At 36.8% G+C, this 18,573-nt stretch overlaps 1 protein-coding gene across 20 annotated transcripts in view; it reads left to right on the top strand.

Moving 5' to 3' along the window:
* The window catches only part of cadm2a (cell adhesion molecule 2a), a 755,249-nt gene extending 737,981 nt beyond the window's left edge, over positions 1-17,268 (top strand). For 19 of the 20 annotated variants that reach the window (XM_087269792.1, XM_087269780.1, XM_087269786.1 and 16 more), the window contains 2 exons: positions 11,631-11,750; positions 15,478-17,268. In XM_087269792.1, the coding sequence (XP_087125918.1) occupies positions 11,631-11,750; positions 15,478-15,596 (239 nt within the window). In that variant the 3' untranslated portion in view covers positions 15,597-17,268. 20 annotated transcript variants of the gene reach the window in all.
* The last annotated feature ends 1,305 nt before the right edge of the window (positions 17,269-18,573 follow it).

The raw sequence follows: 18,573 nt of genomic DNA, 5'->3' as shown, positions 1-18,573 counted from the left end.
CTCTGTTCCATTCTTCAAAGTGACTCACTCGGTTAAATTTGAGGATAACTTGGACTAAACATGGGATTTTGTGGATCTTTGATGCAAGATTAAAGTTGATCCGGCATCAGACTGACTATTCCGGAAGATATCCCTGTTTTCTGCCAGGTATTGCTGGAATTATGCTTCAACTGCATTGTGTTTAAAACCAGAATCAAGCAGAATTGAATCAGCTATTTGTGAGGATGAAATACCACACATATGCCCTCCGTCCAAGCAGATTTCTTTCTGAGCTTGTAATGCCGAACGTCTGCAGTGTTAACAGATCTTATTTCTCTAAATGCATTAGCAGCTCATCCTCCTGCCTGCGATCAATGGGGGCGTACCAGCGGCGAATTTCTGGCCTCGTCGTTCTGCTGGGCTTAATGGGAATAATAACTCTTCTTCAAAGAAACACGGGAACCAGACGATGCCATCAGTGCGTCTCCCATCCCTGCTAAATCTGCCAAATGGGTTTTTATGGCTTGCAAATTAGCTGTGACCTTATGAAGCTGAAAGGTTGAATAAAGTACTGGGGATGCTGAGAATTTTAAAATATTTACAGCTCACTTCTCATAATCAGCATGAAAGCGCCCTGCCGTAGACCCCTGCGCTGTTATTGTCCCACAGAGGCACTTTTATAGGGATAATGATTGGTCATGCTTTTGTCTTTGGACAGGGAGAAAGTGCAGAAATTTATCTGTTTTAAGGAGGGTCTGAGCTTGGGTTCATTAGCCAAGGCCAGAAATGAAAAGAGAGGACAACAAAGCGCAATAGTTTTGCCAAATTATTACAAAACTTTCTTCAACTTGTCCAGCGTCTGCCAAGAATTACCCAGCTTAATTGGATTTTACTCCAGGACATAAACAGAAAAGGGGCTATCTTGGAAGTACTGAAGTTTTTGAAGCTTTTGAAATATGTTGGCTTGAAAAAAAATCCCAATTATTTGGAATTATGTCCTATTATTTCCGCTGTAGGTCATTGTGGATTCCTCCAAGACCCTTTGTCAAAAGAAACACGTTATACATGGCTGGAAAGTACTAGCTTCCTGCAAGGAGTCTCGCAGTGTGGAGTGAACATATGTTTCTTGAAGCGTTGACCAGAAACCCAGCAATTACTCAACATGGCCGCACCACAGGAGTATAATGGGAAGACGTGGGTTTGTCAGTTGTGGCCTGGATTCGGTGTCGTTCATGGGCTGTAGTCCCAGTAAGAAGCAAACAAATGAGCAATCCTCAGAGAGTCATTTGCAAGTTCCAACACTTTGTTCCTGGTCTGCAAGCAATGCGTGCCGCCTTGGAAAGCTTTGTTCATCCAATTAGTGCTTTGTGAGAAGTCTAGAGCCGTGTTTGAGTTATTTCCTCAAGTCATGTGAACTTTGTGAACATGTGAACACTTGTAGCTGCGAATGTGTTGCTTGAATAATCCTATCATGATTCTATGTGACTTAAATTACTGCCGAGTACTCGTCATTTTTTATCTGCACTTTTTATGAACTGAACATTCACATGCCATTAACAAATTGAGTGCTTTAGCTTTTACAGGCCTTACAATTTTTTTTCAATTATTTTAGATTGTTTGTTAATGCATTTGACATTTGTTACTGATGTAAAATTGAAGCAAAATGCTGAAGAGAAGTTTGTGCTGAAGTTTGTAGATTTATTTTTTGGTAGGAAAAAAATTTATAATATAGTTTCTTCCTTTTAAAGGAAACATTAATAGGAATGTTTAAAAATCGAAATGTCACATTATCTGTCTTTTTAACGTACAAAAGCTAACCCCAACCACATTTTGTCTGAAATTTGAATATTTTGGTTATAATTAGGTATGACACAAAATGCATTTTGGGATAGGCAATGTTGTGTTAAAATAGCCAGTTACAGTTACTAGTTACTTCATTCAAAAAAAAAACTTTTTTTACTTTATCAATTACTTACACCAAAAAGTAATGCATTACTGTTAAAAGTCATTTTTTTAATTACTTTTCCAAAGAATGCTTTTTTAATGCTTCCATTAATGTCACTTCAGTGCTGCATGGAAAATACTATTGATCAACTTCACAGTTTTATTAATTTGCATTCTCACAACTAAAATACAAGACAAACTTAAACTAAAAGTACTTTTTAAACAGACTAGCAGCACACACAAAAAAAAAAAAATTAAATAATTAAATAATAAAGTTGATAAACCAGCTGAAAAATATTTTCAGGAACAAAAAAGATAAAACTAAATTTGCTTCGGCATCATAAAGGTTTGTATTTAACCCTTAAACATGTTCCTTCACAGCTTGAGTTTGAAAAAAGTGACAATATGCAACAAACACAAAATCTTTAGAAAAATAAATAAATGAAAGTATAATCTAATTTATCATTCAGAATCAGTTTGGTGAAACTCAGCACCTTTTATAGATAACCATACATTTTAGAAATTCTAAACAAAACAAAAACATAACAGCTGCTCAAAAAATGAAATCTATGAGCCATTTTAAAACTGACCAAAAATTAAACATTTTATGTCAGCAACTTATGGAAAGTAAAGCTGTGTTTATTCAAAGTGCAAAATCTGCTGTTGAATAACAACTGCAAAAATATGTTTAACAATAAAAAAATAAATGAGCATTTTTCAGCGCAATATTACACTATACATTTTAATAACATGTTCTTAAATATAACAGAAATTTGTCACAAAAACTATTACAAAATTACAAATTATTAAGAAAACAACAAACATAGTAGTATTAGTAATTGTAATTAATAATAGTAATGTTAATAGTCTCTCTAGCGAGCACACTTGTCCTCTTATGCACGCAACCGGTCTCTCTCCTGCGAACTCGCGTTCTCTCGCGCGCACACTTGGTGTACCTCGCGCACATTTGGTCTCTGCTTTCGCTTACTTTTGTCCAGTTTGGCACCTCATAAATGATGTGTCTTCTTCACGGTGGTTTGTTGGCATCCACCAGTCCCACAATGCGTCACCGCTGTAAACAGAAAGATGTGAGCAAGACTGCAGCCAAAAACTTACCAAGTAATGGACAAACGCATCATATTCTAAAGATAACGACAGTTATGCATTATAATATTAGTTAATGTGAAAAGTCATGCATTACGCTAACGCATTATTAGTAACACAATATTGACCAACAATGGTGATAGATCAGTTACGCTTGTTGCCACGGTTCAAATGCAGAAAGCAAACCTAGGAGTTTAAGAGCAATCCAACTACAGTAAATTTTTTACAGTCACTTTATTTTGATGGTCCATTTGTTGAATATAAATTACATTGCATCTACATGCCAATTAATTCTCATTAGATCATAAGTAGACTGTAAGGTTGGGGTTAAGGTTAAGGTTAGGATTAGGGTTAGTGTAAGTTAACATGTCGACTCGAAAGCTCCAGCATAATGTGGATGGATGGCATAACCATAGCAAAACTTATGGTTTAAAACTAAAACGTAATAGTAAACAGGGCCATAGAGAGCCTGATAGCAGTAGAGTCAGCGAAGATAGACTCCAGAGCGAGAGAGAAGCAGAGCAGAGCAGGAAAAGAGACCAGAGCAAAGTTTACCACCTATTTTGTATCTTTCTTGACCATGTGACCAAAGTCCAAATACTGAGACATAAAAAAATGACCGATCAACATGTGACTACATTGTAAAACCCCCAAAGTCCATTAAACAGGCCCTAATCTAATCAGTATCTGCCTTTGGAATCTGTATGGACATTTCTACAATTAAGTATACCAAAAAAACTGAATCCAGAATAAGGTTTAAGAAGCAAAGAGAGAGAGAGAGATATGCTCTAGTATTCATTCATCTGGCTGCTGATTCTGAGTAGAAGGATTAAAATGATTTTGAACTTCATATCAACGAGCGTTTCGGAATTATTGATCTGAACTCTAGGAAAGGTGTGATCCAGGATGAAAAAGCATTTCCTTAGAGGGGCTGCCAGAGGACAGCAGCTGAAAGCGGCTCTGTTTAAATGGATAAGTCAAAGTTTGAGCTGCCGTGTCCCTGGAGGGTCAGTTAAATATTGAGACAGGAGTCCTGAGTGCCTCCTCGCTCTCCGTTCGGAAAATGACACAACACAGGAGGAATTAAAATGTAATGCAAAGGTCTTTTTCCTCGGTCACGCAGCATGGTTATTGATGATCTGTCACATTAAGTCATGTCGAGGGAAGACTTATTGCAACAATTTAAAATATAACAGGAAAGGGAAAAAAAGAAAAATCATTAAACTCTGCCATCGAATATGAATTACGAATAAGACTCTCTTCATTCATTTTGTTTCCGTGGAAAGGAGACACTTTAAGTAATCCTCTGGAAGCCTCGAGCTGCTTTAATTTGCCGAAATGAACACTCTCGCCATTTCCCCGCATTCACCGCAGATCAACTTTGAAGCATGATGTCCTAATTATAAATGTTATAGTGTAACATCTCCAAATCATTCTGGAATTTGTCGGCTCGTGCTTCTTGGTGGAGAACACCTGTATTTTGTTTTCCTCTTTCACTCAGTTTGGGTTAAATCATTCTGTCTCTCTCCGGACCCTTTTTTAAACACTATTAAAAGCTGTAATTTGTTTTGAAAATCTAATTAAACTATGCTGACCAACTCAGCGGTCCACCTTTGCCCCTGTTTGGCTTTAGTCCATCTCTCAAGAGCGTCCGATATGTAAATCAGCCCTCTACAGACTAACAGGTCATTTAAGAGGCTGCTGTGCAGAGCAAAGGGATGTGAAAGACAGACAGGGAGCTTTTTTATTTCTGCTTGGATAGAGAGTGGATGTCTTGGTTGATTTGGATGCTTAACGTTTATTTCTCAGAATGGCCCCCTATGTGAGCCATAACTCAAAAACAACTGCCTCTTTTCTTCCTGGTAACAGTTTTCCATTAGACACAATTGTCAAATGTTCCATCTCAGCAGAAAATGGAGAATAATTGATTTATTAAGCAGTGCATTAAGCCATTATTTATCTTTATATATTTATTTACAGAGTCCTAGAGACCCTGGATATTATTTAATTGGCTGGCTTTTACAGCTGGCGGTTTGTTATGAATAAAACTAAGCTTGTATGTAGAGAAAGTGAATATAAACTATAGGCTCTTCAAGTGCGAGGCAGAATATTCATATGCCTTCCTAGAAAGAAAGGACACTATAATGTCCATTAACTGGGAAATCAGCCAATGCTGTGCTTTTAGATTGTTTAAGAGACTGTAAAGTACTCATAAAATGTGTGTAGGATGTTTTATTAAGCTCATTCTGAGGGCTTGTGGTGCAGAGAATGCTTATAATACCTAGAGAAAGTCTTCTGTTAACATTCCTATTCATCTCAATGGCAATTTTTCAGCTCTTGTAGCTTTCTGAATGGTCAATAAATGGAGAAAAATGCTTTTCCTCCACAGAATGGGCGAAAATTGTACTGTAAAATGAAACCTTGATATAGGTCAGCATTAATCTTGTGTGTCTGCGCCCTATGATTTCAGCCATGAAAATGTGGATGGAATAGCCGTGTCACTGAATTTAGAAAATTTCCGATGAATGAATCAAAAGTAGTGCAGAACACCTAATCAAATCACAATGTGGACAAGTGTGTGCGAATATTAAACCACAAAGATCATGTGTGTCTGTGGGAATAAACACATTATCAGCACTGTTTTCAGTGTATGTTGTCTCACTATGAGGACATAAATTTAACTTTTTTACTGAAATTTTACGAGTCAGTAAAAATAAAAATGTAAATTATATTATGAACACACACACACACTGAAATTGTGGCAGAAATAAATAAACATCGTTCAGAAGAATTCACTTCAAAAGTAGTAATAATAATACAAATTCCATTGTTCAGAAATTGCAATATTTAATTCTTAATAAATTGTTAAATATGTTGGATTACAGATGTTGGTAATAACCAAAGTAATCCATAGAAAGCGCAGACAGCAGATGAAATTTCTCGAGAGTTAGAAAGCTAGTCTGCCTCTATTCATCATAAATGAATATTATCTGCTTCAGTCCCAAAGATGATAAAGATTAAACCATGGGTGGGCATTTCAGCAAGACAATAATCTCAAACACAACCAAGAAAACTTTCAACTGGTTTCAGAAAAGAAAATAAAGCTGCTAGAATGGCCCAGCCAATCACCTGATCTGAAACCAATAGAACATTAGAACTAAAGATCAAAGTTCATTAAAAAAAACAGAGCCATCAAGAAATTTTAGATTCTGTTGAAGCCTAGGAAAAATCACAGAATCACAGATAAGCAATGCATGTGACTCCATTCTCCCTACATGAAACTGTCATTATACAAATTATGAAATACATTTCAGTAGTTCAGTATCATCGCTTTCTGTAGTCCGTTGTAATCGCCAGTGATGTTGTTTTATTTGGATATTTGGAATTTTTAAACCAAAATCTGGGTACATGTCATGTCAACAGCACTGTTAAAAATATAGTTGCCAGGAGAAACCATGACATTCAATACTTATTTTACACATACCCATTCAATACTCATTACACTGACTCTCTCCTTCTGTTTAAATCCAGACTTAAAACTCATCTGTTCAAAATAGCTTACTCTTTATTCCGCATACTACATTCTGTATCTTGTCTTTGTATTTTATCATCTTCTCTATTTATGTACTGTAAGAAGGATGCTGGTTTGAGCCTCGTCTGGGTCAGTTGGCGTTTCTGTATGGAGTTTGCACATTCTCCCCGTGTTTGCATGGGTTTTCTCCATGTACTCCGGACCGGTTCCCATACAAGTCCAAAGACATGTGGAATAGGGGAATTGGGTAGGCTAAATTGTCCAAAGTGTATGTGTGTAAATGAGTGTGTAAGGGTTTTTCCCAGTGATGGGTTGCAGCTGGAAGGGCATCCGCTGTGTAAAACATGTGCTGGATAAGTTGGCGGTTCATTCCGAAAAGAAAAGGAATGATTATTATTATTATTATTATTATTATTATTATTATTATTATTATTATTATCTCTATATCAAACATGGTTTGGTAGAAGAGGGTCTAATTTCTGTGCCAATGAAATCACCACAAAAACCCCTCCTCACCTCTCCTGTTGATTGCTGAAACAAACAGTTCCACCCCAAACTTACACCATTAGTTGAATCAATTTACCTGCAAATGGCTTAATCATTGCATATTTTATAATGATAAACATTTTTAAGCAATATGTTCGAACACATCCCCTTTCAATATGTATTACATAAAATTATCACATAAAATATGGAACATCTAAAATATGCAAATACATAAGCAAAAAAATATTAATATAAATATTATTATTCTGTACCTTAAATTAGTCAACAATTCATTTAAAGGCGGATGTTTGCAGATGTTTCCAGATAGAGAGGACTAATGTTGATGTATCTGATGGTAAACAGCTTAATATCCAGCCGAGTTCCTAATCAAGTCTAATGAGCTTACACTTAAACTCATAATTTGGTTAATAATGCCTTCTTTCCATTCCACTGCATTTGACAATTTATGCGTAATTTGGTTTGCTTCTGGTTGATTGTGGTGGAACGTCTGAATCCGAGACTCAGAGCAAATCATGCATTACAGCAATCAAATCATAAATGCCATTGAATGGCTTGTGCTGGATTTTCATACTTCCATTCAGTTTGCCTCCCGTATAGACTAAACCATGGTGGTGTTTTTTGATACGTTACAATTCTTCCGGTAGCCCAGCCATCATTTTGCACCTTTCAGTTTGGAAGCACATCAGCGTTCGTCCAGTAAATGTTCATTTTCAGTCTTCGATTGTACCATGAAGGTGAAGCTTTCCAGTTCAGCACTTTCTCTGTCACTGTCCTTCAATGGCTCAATGGCGTAAAGAAGATCAGCGAAGCGTTGACGTCCGTTTTCTACACTCATCATCACCCTGTAGGGCATTTATACAAATATCTCAGCGATTACCGCAACAATCACCCAGCTAGTCTCTGGAATTAGCATGTGGAGTTAATGGTAACGCTCACCTTGAAATGTCATCTTGACAAGAGCTCAACATGGCCGCCCAGCGAGGATTGTTCTTCACCCCCCTGCCCCGTGGATTTGTTAAAAGACTGCATGTTTCTCCACTGGAACCGTTTCCTTTAAGAATTCATGTGACTGCTGGGGTTTGCGCGCTGGGTGTTGTTGCAGTTTTCAGAGTAGTTTAGCCACAGCCGGATTGAAAAGCTCTTCTCAGACGTGCCGCTGGCGAGTTTATATCCCACCCCGTCGGAGCGATGCGGTTTCATTGCCTTTAATTTGTTACATTTGCCTGCGCCACACAATGCGGGGGCCAGGGGATGAAATTATGAATATTAAAATAGGAATGTGCGTGCGGTGCTTCAGTGTTAAATCATAAGGGAAGGACTGTCGCAGGCCTTATTAAAAGATAATGTGTGCTGGGGGAGAGGAAACATATCACTTGTCTGCTGGTGGATCCTGCTATGTTGAGCTCACTGCATGTCTGCGGACAAACACTCTGATGATTTGAGCACAAGTCAGAGTGCAGAGTACAGGAGGTGTGGAGAGGAATTCATTCAAACTGAATGAAGGCAAAAGGAAAGATGAGGTGGCAAATATGTGTGTGTGTGTGTGTGTGTGTGTGTGTGTGTGTATATACATATTTATATTTATATATATATATATATATATATATATATATATATATATATATATATATATATAAAAATATAAATATATATATAAATATATATATGTATGTATGTATGTATATATATATATATATATATATATATATATATATATATATATATATATATATATATATATATATATATATATATATATATATATATATATATAAACACCCATACACCTTTTCATTCAAACACACACACACACTATGGGCATGCGCATGTCTTTGGACTGTGTGGTAAACAAACCGGAGCACCCGGAGGAAACCCACACGAACATGGGGAGAACATGCAAACCCCACAAAGAAATCAACTGGCCCAGCTGGGATTCGGACCAGTGATCTTCTTGTTGTGAGGCGACAATGCTTACCACAACATTTAACCATTTTACAAGTTTTTTGAAGTTGACACTTTGTGTGTGGTTGCGTACGTGTGTGTCTTAATTTGTTTGTTAAAATATATCAATGCTAGTGATAAGAACATAAATCATTCATTTATAAATCATCATTTATAAATCATAAGTTCATTAATAAATCATGTCATAAATCAATTAAATAAAATAAGTTTTCCAGCTGCAACCCATCTCTGGGAATAACCATACACACTCATACACTACGGATAATTTGGCCTACTTAATTCACCTGTTTCGCATGTCTTTGTACTGTGGGGGAAACCAGAGCACCCGGAGGAAACCCATGCAAACGCAAGGAGAACATGCAAACTTCACACAGAAACGCCAACTGACCCAGCCGAGGCTTGAACCAGCGACCTTCTTGCTGTGAGGCGACAGCACTACCTACTGTGCCACTGCGTCACCCTCAAAGCTAAATCATGCATATTAAGGAAGTAGCGTCTCATTCACAATAGAGCGTGCTGATTGGATCGAACCAAGTATTTCTCATAATTTAATGAACAGATGTCCTGAAAACTCAATGTCACTTTGTACCGGCTGATACAGACAGACAATCTTCATGCCAGAAGAAATAATGTACTCCAAACAAAGCAAAAATAACCTATTTTCACCTGTTAGCTAAAAATATATATGTCCTGCTGGTGTTTCTAGCAACATATATGATTATAGACATAAAAAAAATGTGTTTTGGATGTTTCGTGGCCCTTTAGGTATTAATCATTCTGAAATCTGCAGATTTTCTTTTTTTAATTCTGAGCAGAAATATATGTCAGCAGATTCTGTCTGGCTCTAACTACGACTAATAAGTGGTGTACAAGCATTGTTCCTTGTTTGTTTCTATTAGTAAATGTATAACTAACATTAATTCTGTGTCCTGTAATGTAAAGTGTTACCAATATTCTTTGTCTAAAGAATTCCGAAAATCCTATAAAAAAGATTGTATCCACTCTTAAAGCTACTGTATAACTCACTTACTAGAAAAGTGTGAGAGCTGGAGCTGTAAACTACTCTTGTTTTGACTCGACTAATGAAATGAACTATGCAACATCTCCACTCTGACTGCAAATATGATCCTTAATACAGTCTGAGATTACAGGCCTCTCGTGGTGTCAATGGACTGGCACTCGGACGCCACTCAGCCTGGCAAACCCACTGCGCCCTGATAAAAATAGAGCGAGGACAGAGAAGGGCTAATTATCACAACACTGAGGGATGTACTTGAGATTCACAGTCTAACGTTCAGGGACAAAAGTGTCTGAAAACACACCAGCACAGCCAGTGAAGGAAAATTAGCATTCTTGCTTACTTTTCATAGTTTAATAGACATTAGTAGCTTTTTTGGTTCGGTGTGAAAACTATTTTGGTTAATGGCGAACCGGCTTGATAGCCTCAAGTCCCAAGTGCGGCTCCAATAAGATACTTTTGGGGATTTAAGTTTGATTTATTGATGTCATAAAAATTGAGAGACTTTAATACCACAGCCTTTCACCGTTGGAAATTCAGAAACATGTGCCTGTCAGATACGAGTAGCCGCTCCACATTTCATATTTCAGCAAGCCGCTAAAAGGGTGATAGAGATCTGCACATATTTTGTTTTTTTATTGTGATTGATTGTCATGGGGAAGTCAGATGCAGCTTGTAGGTTTTATACTCCTCCTGTAAACACAACAGAAAAGAAGAAACGCTATTATTGAGAGAGCCTATGAGATGTCAATCAGAGGGATGGAGCCGACGTCGATGCGAGGTGGGATTCTCCATTACTGAAATGAGAGCTGATGGACTGTTTGAATGGCTCTCTGGCCCTGAGTTTATCCCGGCTTTGTGCGGCTGATACAGTAATTGCAGGCAGTGATTAGGAAGCTCCCGCAGCACAAAGCACAGGCCGGATTAAACGCACACTCTGTGGCAGATGCAACGCATGCTGTCAATTATAATATACCACTCCAAATGGCACTAAGCGGGATCGTAATAAAGAACTGCAGCTCGGTGATGGACCCATCTTATAAATGAACAATATGCTCAGAGCTTCATTCAGGAGCATTGTCTGGATGGGGATGAAATGACGTTACCTACAATTTGAACAGCAGGTCGTGTCTTTCGCAGAAAGCTTTCCACTACTCTATGTGTTCAAAATGCATGGACAGCCAAAGCTGAAAAGATTGTCCTGTTATTCTGTCTTCTATTAATTTACCCAAAAATACAAGGAAAAGAGGATCTGACTGGTATTATTCACGTAAGGAGCTGACTCACAGCATTACTGGAAGACGCCGAGAGCATTAGTGACCCTGAGAAAGGACTTGTACTGTTTGTTTGTTGCTGGCATACAATGATGAAGTGTGTTCGTCATTATTCTAGGCATGCTTTGTTTCCTGTCACACCACCATATGGCTTGATCTGTCAGTACTTCTTGACAAAACCAAACTTCATTTGAGCGGACAAGACAAGGCTAAAACTTTGTTGTCAACCTTCAAATGTTTCTGAAGGTAAAGTATGATAAAGTGAGGAAGGTCACTAACAATGCTTTATCTCTTTCTCTCTCTTCTGCAGATCCTAATGAGTTGAAACGCGCCACAGATCACGCTTTAATCGGTGGAATCGTTGCTGTCGTCGTGTTCGCTACTTTGTGCTTAATTATTGTATTGGGACGCTACCTGGCACGACATAAAGGTGAGATTTTTCTTTAATGACTAACATGGCAGATACGCTGATTTCTGAAGGATTGCTTGAGGCTTAAAATTGAGCAATGGCTGCTGAGCTTTTTTAATTTTAGCGTCTGTTACATACAATTTCTGACATTTATGACAACAATTAATTTAGCATGTCATGATTTGCCAAGTACAATGCGATCCTGGATTAACATCTGTGGTGATCCTTAAACATAATTTTTGTAGGAAAATGTAATCCATATATTTTCCCTCCCCTAAAACCCAACCATAACTGCAAATCATTCCCAAAATCAGAGAGGAATAATAGTTGTATAAGAATCATGTAGAAGTGTACAAACCTGTAAGCTTAATGTCGAGTTTAGACCGTATGATTTTAGCCTTGATTTTGACTCATCGACAGGTTTTGACAAATCACCGACAAATGTCTGAAATCACAGGAAAATCGGTGCTTGTTCACACAAGTAAAAATTACACAGTGTGAACTATCAAAGACGCGATCTGAGAGAATCGCAGATGAGTCGCCGACACCCGTGACATTCTATTTGACGTGCTAAATATCTTGACCTGTCAGCAATTCAAAATCATGCCATGTGAAATGTGTTCTGATTGAAAACAACATTGCGATTGAGCTACAGCTAATGAAAGAGCAGCATCCACTAGCATGGGTTTCTGCAGGCCAGCGGTAGGTTGGGATAAAGTTAAAAGGCCTACTTTTCTGTCCATTAGGACCCAAGAAATGGAGGAAAAACTAGTGTAAATTTGGCAGGGGCACTTGTGTCTGTTTGTCATCTGAGCAATACCACAACTGGGTTGAAAAAGAAAAAAAAAAAGTTGAAGAGAAATTGCTAATACCATTCAAAAGCCAGTTGAGCAAAATAAGTACATTTTCTATACCACTTCTTTCTCATTATTTAGTTAATAAAAAATATATACTACGTGACCTTGCGTTGTTTTCATGTCACTTCTCACTTGTTTGGTTGTGAGACATTGTTTGCAAACCAAGATAACGTTTCTTCCTGATGTAAAGTCATGTAGTGTAATACCCCCTGTTCCCGATCCATCTTGCAGTGTAAACACAGCAGCAATGGGACGCCAGCCCAGATAGTCATGCAGTGTGAAAACATCTGTGACGTACCTACTAAATCGTACAGTCTGAACTAAGCATATGCTTAACATAAACTGTAAACGTATCCCTGATTGGCTGATTGGAATGTTGTTCCAAGGATCCGCATAGATGTTTATCCAAGAACATGTTCTACTTGATGTAATCATGTTGGCGATTAGTTTACCTGCCATTGATGCAGTGTTAATTTCGTCAGTGAAAATGGCTTGACATAAACAGAAACTTGTAGCAGGTCTGAATGTGCCTGCTCCGATCGGCTCATCTAATCTAATAAATGAGTAGCGCAATACACACAAAAATTAATGTTGGAGAATGTATCTATTAGACTACATATTATTCTCATCTTTTTTTCAGCAAAAATCATGCACTGTTCATTTATTAAATGAGCACATCAGAGCATGTAAATTTAAGTTTTCAGTCACATTAGTGGTGCAGAGGAACTGTCAAGTTTCTGTTTCTGTCAAGTTATGGGCAACACATATTTTGACAAAATTAACACTGCACTGATTGATTTTTTTCTATAATTTAAGACAATCTTTTTGTCACCATTGATGAAATTTTTCATCAAACATTCCCTACTTCTCTATTAAAGACATTTTTTATAATCTCCTGATTTCAAAATTATTAATTATGCTTTACAAAGAGTCACATTTAGACAGCTTCCAACAATAGTGTTAATCTATTTTACTTGCTTTTAACATCATTGACCTAATACTGCTGTTGATCAGCGCCATCTCCGAGACTAATTATTTAAAAAATGCAGTGTTATGGGAATGGACATCAAATGCTGCAAGCTGCTGTCTTTTACCCTCATCGTCAGATGGTATCTTGTACTTTTGATTTAGAGCCGATTGTCATCGCTAAAGAGATCAAACATATAACCAATTCAAACAAATGTAATTTATTAAAATGTTAGACATGCACGTATCATCCCACTACATTAACACTATAAATGAAAGAACGGCACAGAATAAAAATAAAGTGCCATTTTAATGACAGAAAAAGACATACTATGGTAAATACACAATACAAACTAACTAAACGAAACAAACCTCTCCCAATTAATAGAATCAACATGCAAATAAGCATTATCAATAATGTCTTTTTATTGGTCATATTAGAAAATTACATACTTATTAAATTGCATGCCAGTTATATGGTTTGCTCTTTATAATAGATGTGATATATGTGTGTGCACTTAAAGAGTCCGCTGAGCACAGAATAACAGCTGACAGGTTGATAACACTGACACTGTTTTTCAACATCTTATCTGATGCCAGACACTGATTTAGGAGAATGTTTTTTCTCTAGCACTTGAACCGCATCTGACAGAATCATAAACAACTTTTAACAAACTTTCAATATCTTTCAAAAAAAAAAGTACATAATAAAAACACTTCGTAACCCACTCAAAACGGTTTTGCCTCTTAGTTTTGGATCCAAAACCACCAGTTGAGAATGCTGTTCTAGCTAATGACAGTTCTAAATGTAAGTTCTAAGCATTCTACCAGAAGAGGCTGGTCACTTTGACACCCTCCATGCCGCAACAAAGAAATAGGTCTAAAGTATGCTAAGAACAGTATATAAAGTGGATAGAATGTCCTAATTCTTTTTATTCATAACAACATATACTTAATAGCATGTGATTTTTGGCACAGGTATTGTTTTACCGTTTATTTATGACAAGACTTCCATGCCATTGACAGAATTTTCTAACTATGATTGTGCAGCTCTTTCACCCATGAACAGAATTTAACTTGTGACTTTATGACACAAAAAGCTTTCCCACCATGTTTTACTGTTATACAGTACAGCATGGGTCTCAAACTCGATTCCTGGAGGGCCCCAGCTCAGCACAGTTTTGCACCAACCTTAATCAAATACAGGTCACACTTTACAATAAGGTTCATTAGTTAATCCATTTACTAATATGAACTTATGATGAACAACACTTGTACAGCATTTATTAATCATAATTGAACATTTACTAATCCATTATTAACTTCCAAGTCCATGCTTGTTAATATTAGTTAATTTACTGTGAGTTAACATGAACTAACAATGAACAACTGTATTTTGATTAACTAACGTTTACTGACATGAATAAATACTGTAGTAAATGTATTGTTCATTGTTTGTTCATGTTTGTAAATGCATTAATTAACATTAACTAATGAACCTAATTGTAAAGTGTGACCCCCCCCCCAAAAAAAAAAGCTGATCTAACCAATCAAGGTGTTCAAGACTACTAGTGTCTTGTAGTCTTGAACATATTGTTTTGTTGGAACACCTTGATTAGAATTATGCATCTTCTGAAAAATCTCCAGATCTATAAATCAAGCAACAGATGAATTATGTACATGTTCACCATTCACCAGCCTATAACTATGAAAATGAATAAAATGTCAAGCATACACTATGAGTTAGACGATGCTTCAGACACATGATGGCCATGATGGTGGGGAAAGAGTTAAAAGACATACTATTACTTTCTATAATAGTAATTTTTATTTGTTATCAATAGTACTTTTTTCTTACAGTAGTAATTTACTTGGCATTTTGAAGTCTCCATCATATTGCTGATGTGTGCCGTGTATTTTTCCAGGCACATACTTGACAAATGAAGCCAAAGGAGCGGATGACGCCCCGGACGCAGACACAGCCATCATCAATGCTGACGGCAACCACGCACACGCAGAAGAGAAGAAAGAGTATTTCATTTAGACTGCAAGTGGCACTGCGCTCCTCTCTCTCTCTCTCTTTGTCCTCTCGTTCCTTCCCTCCTTCCCTGCACCGTGTAGGAACTTCTTCAGAAAGCAGCGGAAGCTTCTTTTCACATTTCTTATCTGTTCATTTTTTTTTTCATACTGGTTTGGTTTTCTTTAGCCTTTTTCAATAACAGCTCACCTGCTACTTTTTATGAGCAACTTATTTGCTGAAGATGTCACCTTTTGTAATCATTATATAGCTGTAAAATACCCCAAAGCAGTACAAAAATGTCTCCAAATATGAAAACAAAAAAAAATCCGCAGCCATTCTTCAGTAAGGACTCGCCCTTCATCCTCTCACAGTGCCTAAATATACAGACGTCCGCTGAATTTCAGTCAATGCCTTCATGTTTTCTGTCAGGCCTCTCTGATTGGTTGCTTGCTTTTTATCTTCAGCGTTATGATTTATGGGAAATGTTTTGTGCTCTGTTATTTTTTAATAATTTCTACTTTTATTTTGTTTGTGATTCATGCTGAATCCATTAATTGTGATGTTTCTCCCCAAAAAAATGATGTACAGTAGTAAAAATATACTCAGACTTGAAGTGAGGGAGGTTCCCTTTTTATTCTACAGATTTTTAGGTGTTAATAATGTTATCGGTATGTAGAAATGCTCCATTTTCCAAATTACCATTACATGATGTGAAACCGACAGCTCACACTATGGCTAAAATCAGTATTTTGTACTTGAACTGTAGATATTGATAAACGAATAGCTCCACAGAAGGTCTCAGTGTGTTCCACCCAAAAAAAAAAAAAAATCACCTTGTATTATTGAATTTGGTCAAGCGGTTAGGTTAACCAACTTCGGCCACCGAAAAAACCATAGTGAATTTAGTAAATTAGCAACCAGGCGAAGAAAGAGCAAGCCCTGTTGTGTGTTTGTGTAGTTTGATGATGCCTCGCCACTGTTTGGACAGTTTTGTGTATCTCTGCACTGATTAGCCCCCCTAAAGACCTCCCCATACACAGCAGATTCACGGATGAGGTGGTAACCATCCAATATGTCATCCTTTCAGCTGTTTACACAACCGCTGTGCCCAACACAAGAAATCTCATAACACAGAAGGCGATAACAAAAGTAGTGTGCAACTATTTCAGTGCTCTTAAACTTTCACATCACTGCTCAGATCGATATCGGTCCATGAAAGATCTCAAACAACCTTTTATGCAAACCTGAACATTTCACAAACATTGAGAGAATGCTGCCAATGCACACAATGTGTCACTCACTTGCTCATCCCACATATTAGTCCAAACAAATAAGCACAAAATGACTCACATCAATTCAAAAATGCAGCGATCACGATGTACAAATAGCTAACTTCGATTTTCATAACCCAAACTGGACATCAGATTAACTGAAGTTTGCGTTGATGGTGTTCATGAAGTTATGGTCTCTTTTCTGTTCTTTTGTTGATTTCTACAATGAATAGACAACCTGGCTAAGGCTGTATAATATATCTGCTAAATGTGGTAACTAGTGAAAATTGTTGTTAGACTTTGGGGATCCCTAATTCCATGAAGTTTGTATATTAGCTAATCTAAATATTGGTGGGGGAAATTGTTTTTTATTATTATTTTTTATCATCTTACCTGACATTAAAAGATTCTTGACAACTTCATAACCTTTGCTTTAGCTCAAGGCATGTATATACTGTATAAGTATCACACATTTTGAAGAAAAAAAAATTGAAGTTTTTTGTTTTTTGTTAAACTTACAATGTAAATTATTTAATATTGCTTAACTGAAAATCACTCAATTAGTACAACAGCAGTGGGATGCTTGTTGAAATGGCAAAGCTATGTATTTGTTGAATGAGAGATTTAGGGTATGTTTATTTGACATTTTCAAGTAATTCAAATGGAAAACTTGTTTTGGTTGTTCATTTACACAACAGTGGCATACTGAAGGGCCTGAAAATGAAAACTTTTTCGCTAAAGTTTTTAAAAATCATCACCTCTATGTACAATTTCAATGTGGTGATGTCAATGGCCAATGAACATTTCCTGCTTGTTGTCAAACTATTTTATATCTGTAACAAGAGACGATTCAATCATAACTTGATGTTATAACAACTATCATAACATTAATTATCAATATGTGGCTCTTTTTGGACCCTCAAACCGCCTTTCCACTGCACACTGCATTTGTAAATGACTGTTGGATTACGCCCCCTTGTGGCAGTCGCACAGAATTTTCAGTTTTGTCGTGCATCATGGGAGAGAAACTGTTCTCGCGGTGTCCGAAATAAAGGAATGCAAGAGCAAGGGCCTTTACTCTTCGTGCATTCACCATGGCTGAATGAATACAATACTAGAGACTCACAGACTGCTAAAACATTTGAAGGGAATGTAGAGACAATATAAAAAAATTATATTTTTTATTACTCATTTATGAATATAATTTTTTATTAGTATAAAATAAAGTAAAAAAAAAAGTAAATATAGACTTTTTTTCTGATTAAAAAATTAACGAAAATAAAATGTATTTCTTATCTCGAGTAGACGGTCTTGTCGCAGAAGTTCAAATATACTTCAACATATCCGCAGCTCAAATCGGATCCAAATTTTTTTGTATATGAAGATGATTGGAACTCGACGCAACTCCTGCACTACTGTCCATTGGAAATAAATTACTTCCAATCTGTCGCTTGTCGTGTGCAGTGGAAAGACGGCTTCAGAAGCTATGGAAATTTAAAATGTAAAACGGAAAATACGACAGGACCATTGTTATTGTTTACATCCCTCAGAATGGTCTATACTACAAAAATTACAACAAAAAAAAAACTTTTTTGTGGTAAAAAGGCGACACCATGCGCACGTGTGTTATATGTAGTCTATAAATATGTACTTACGAACCAAAATAACAATTGTGGACTTCAGGACCATCATTGTGCATCAGTGTAATGTTTCTTCACAAAGTGACATTG

The sequence above is a fragment of the Danio rerio genome, chromosome 10 (assembly GCF_052040795.2).
Source record: "Danio rerio strain M-AB ecotype USA chromosome 10, GRCz13ab, whole genome shotgun sequence".
NCBI lineage: Eukaryota > Metazoa > Chordata > Actinopteri > Cypriniformes > Danionidae > Danio > Danio rerio.
This window is presented reverse-complemented; position numbering and strand designations above follow the sequence as displayed.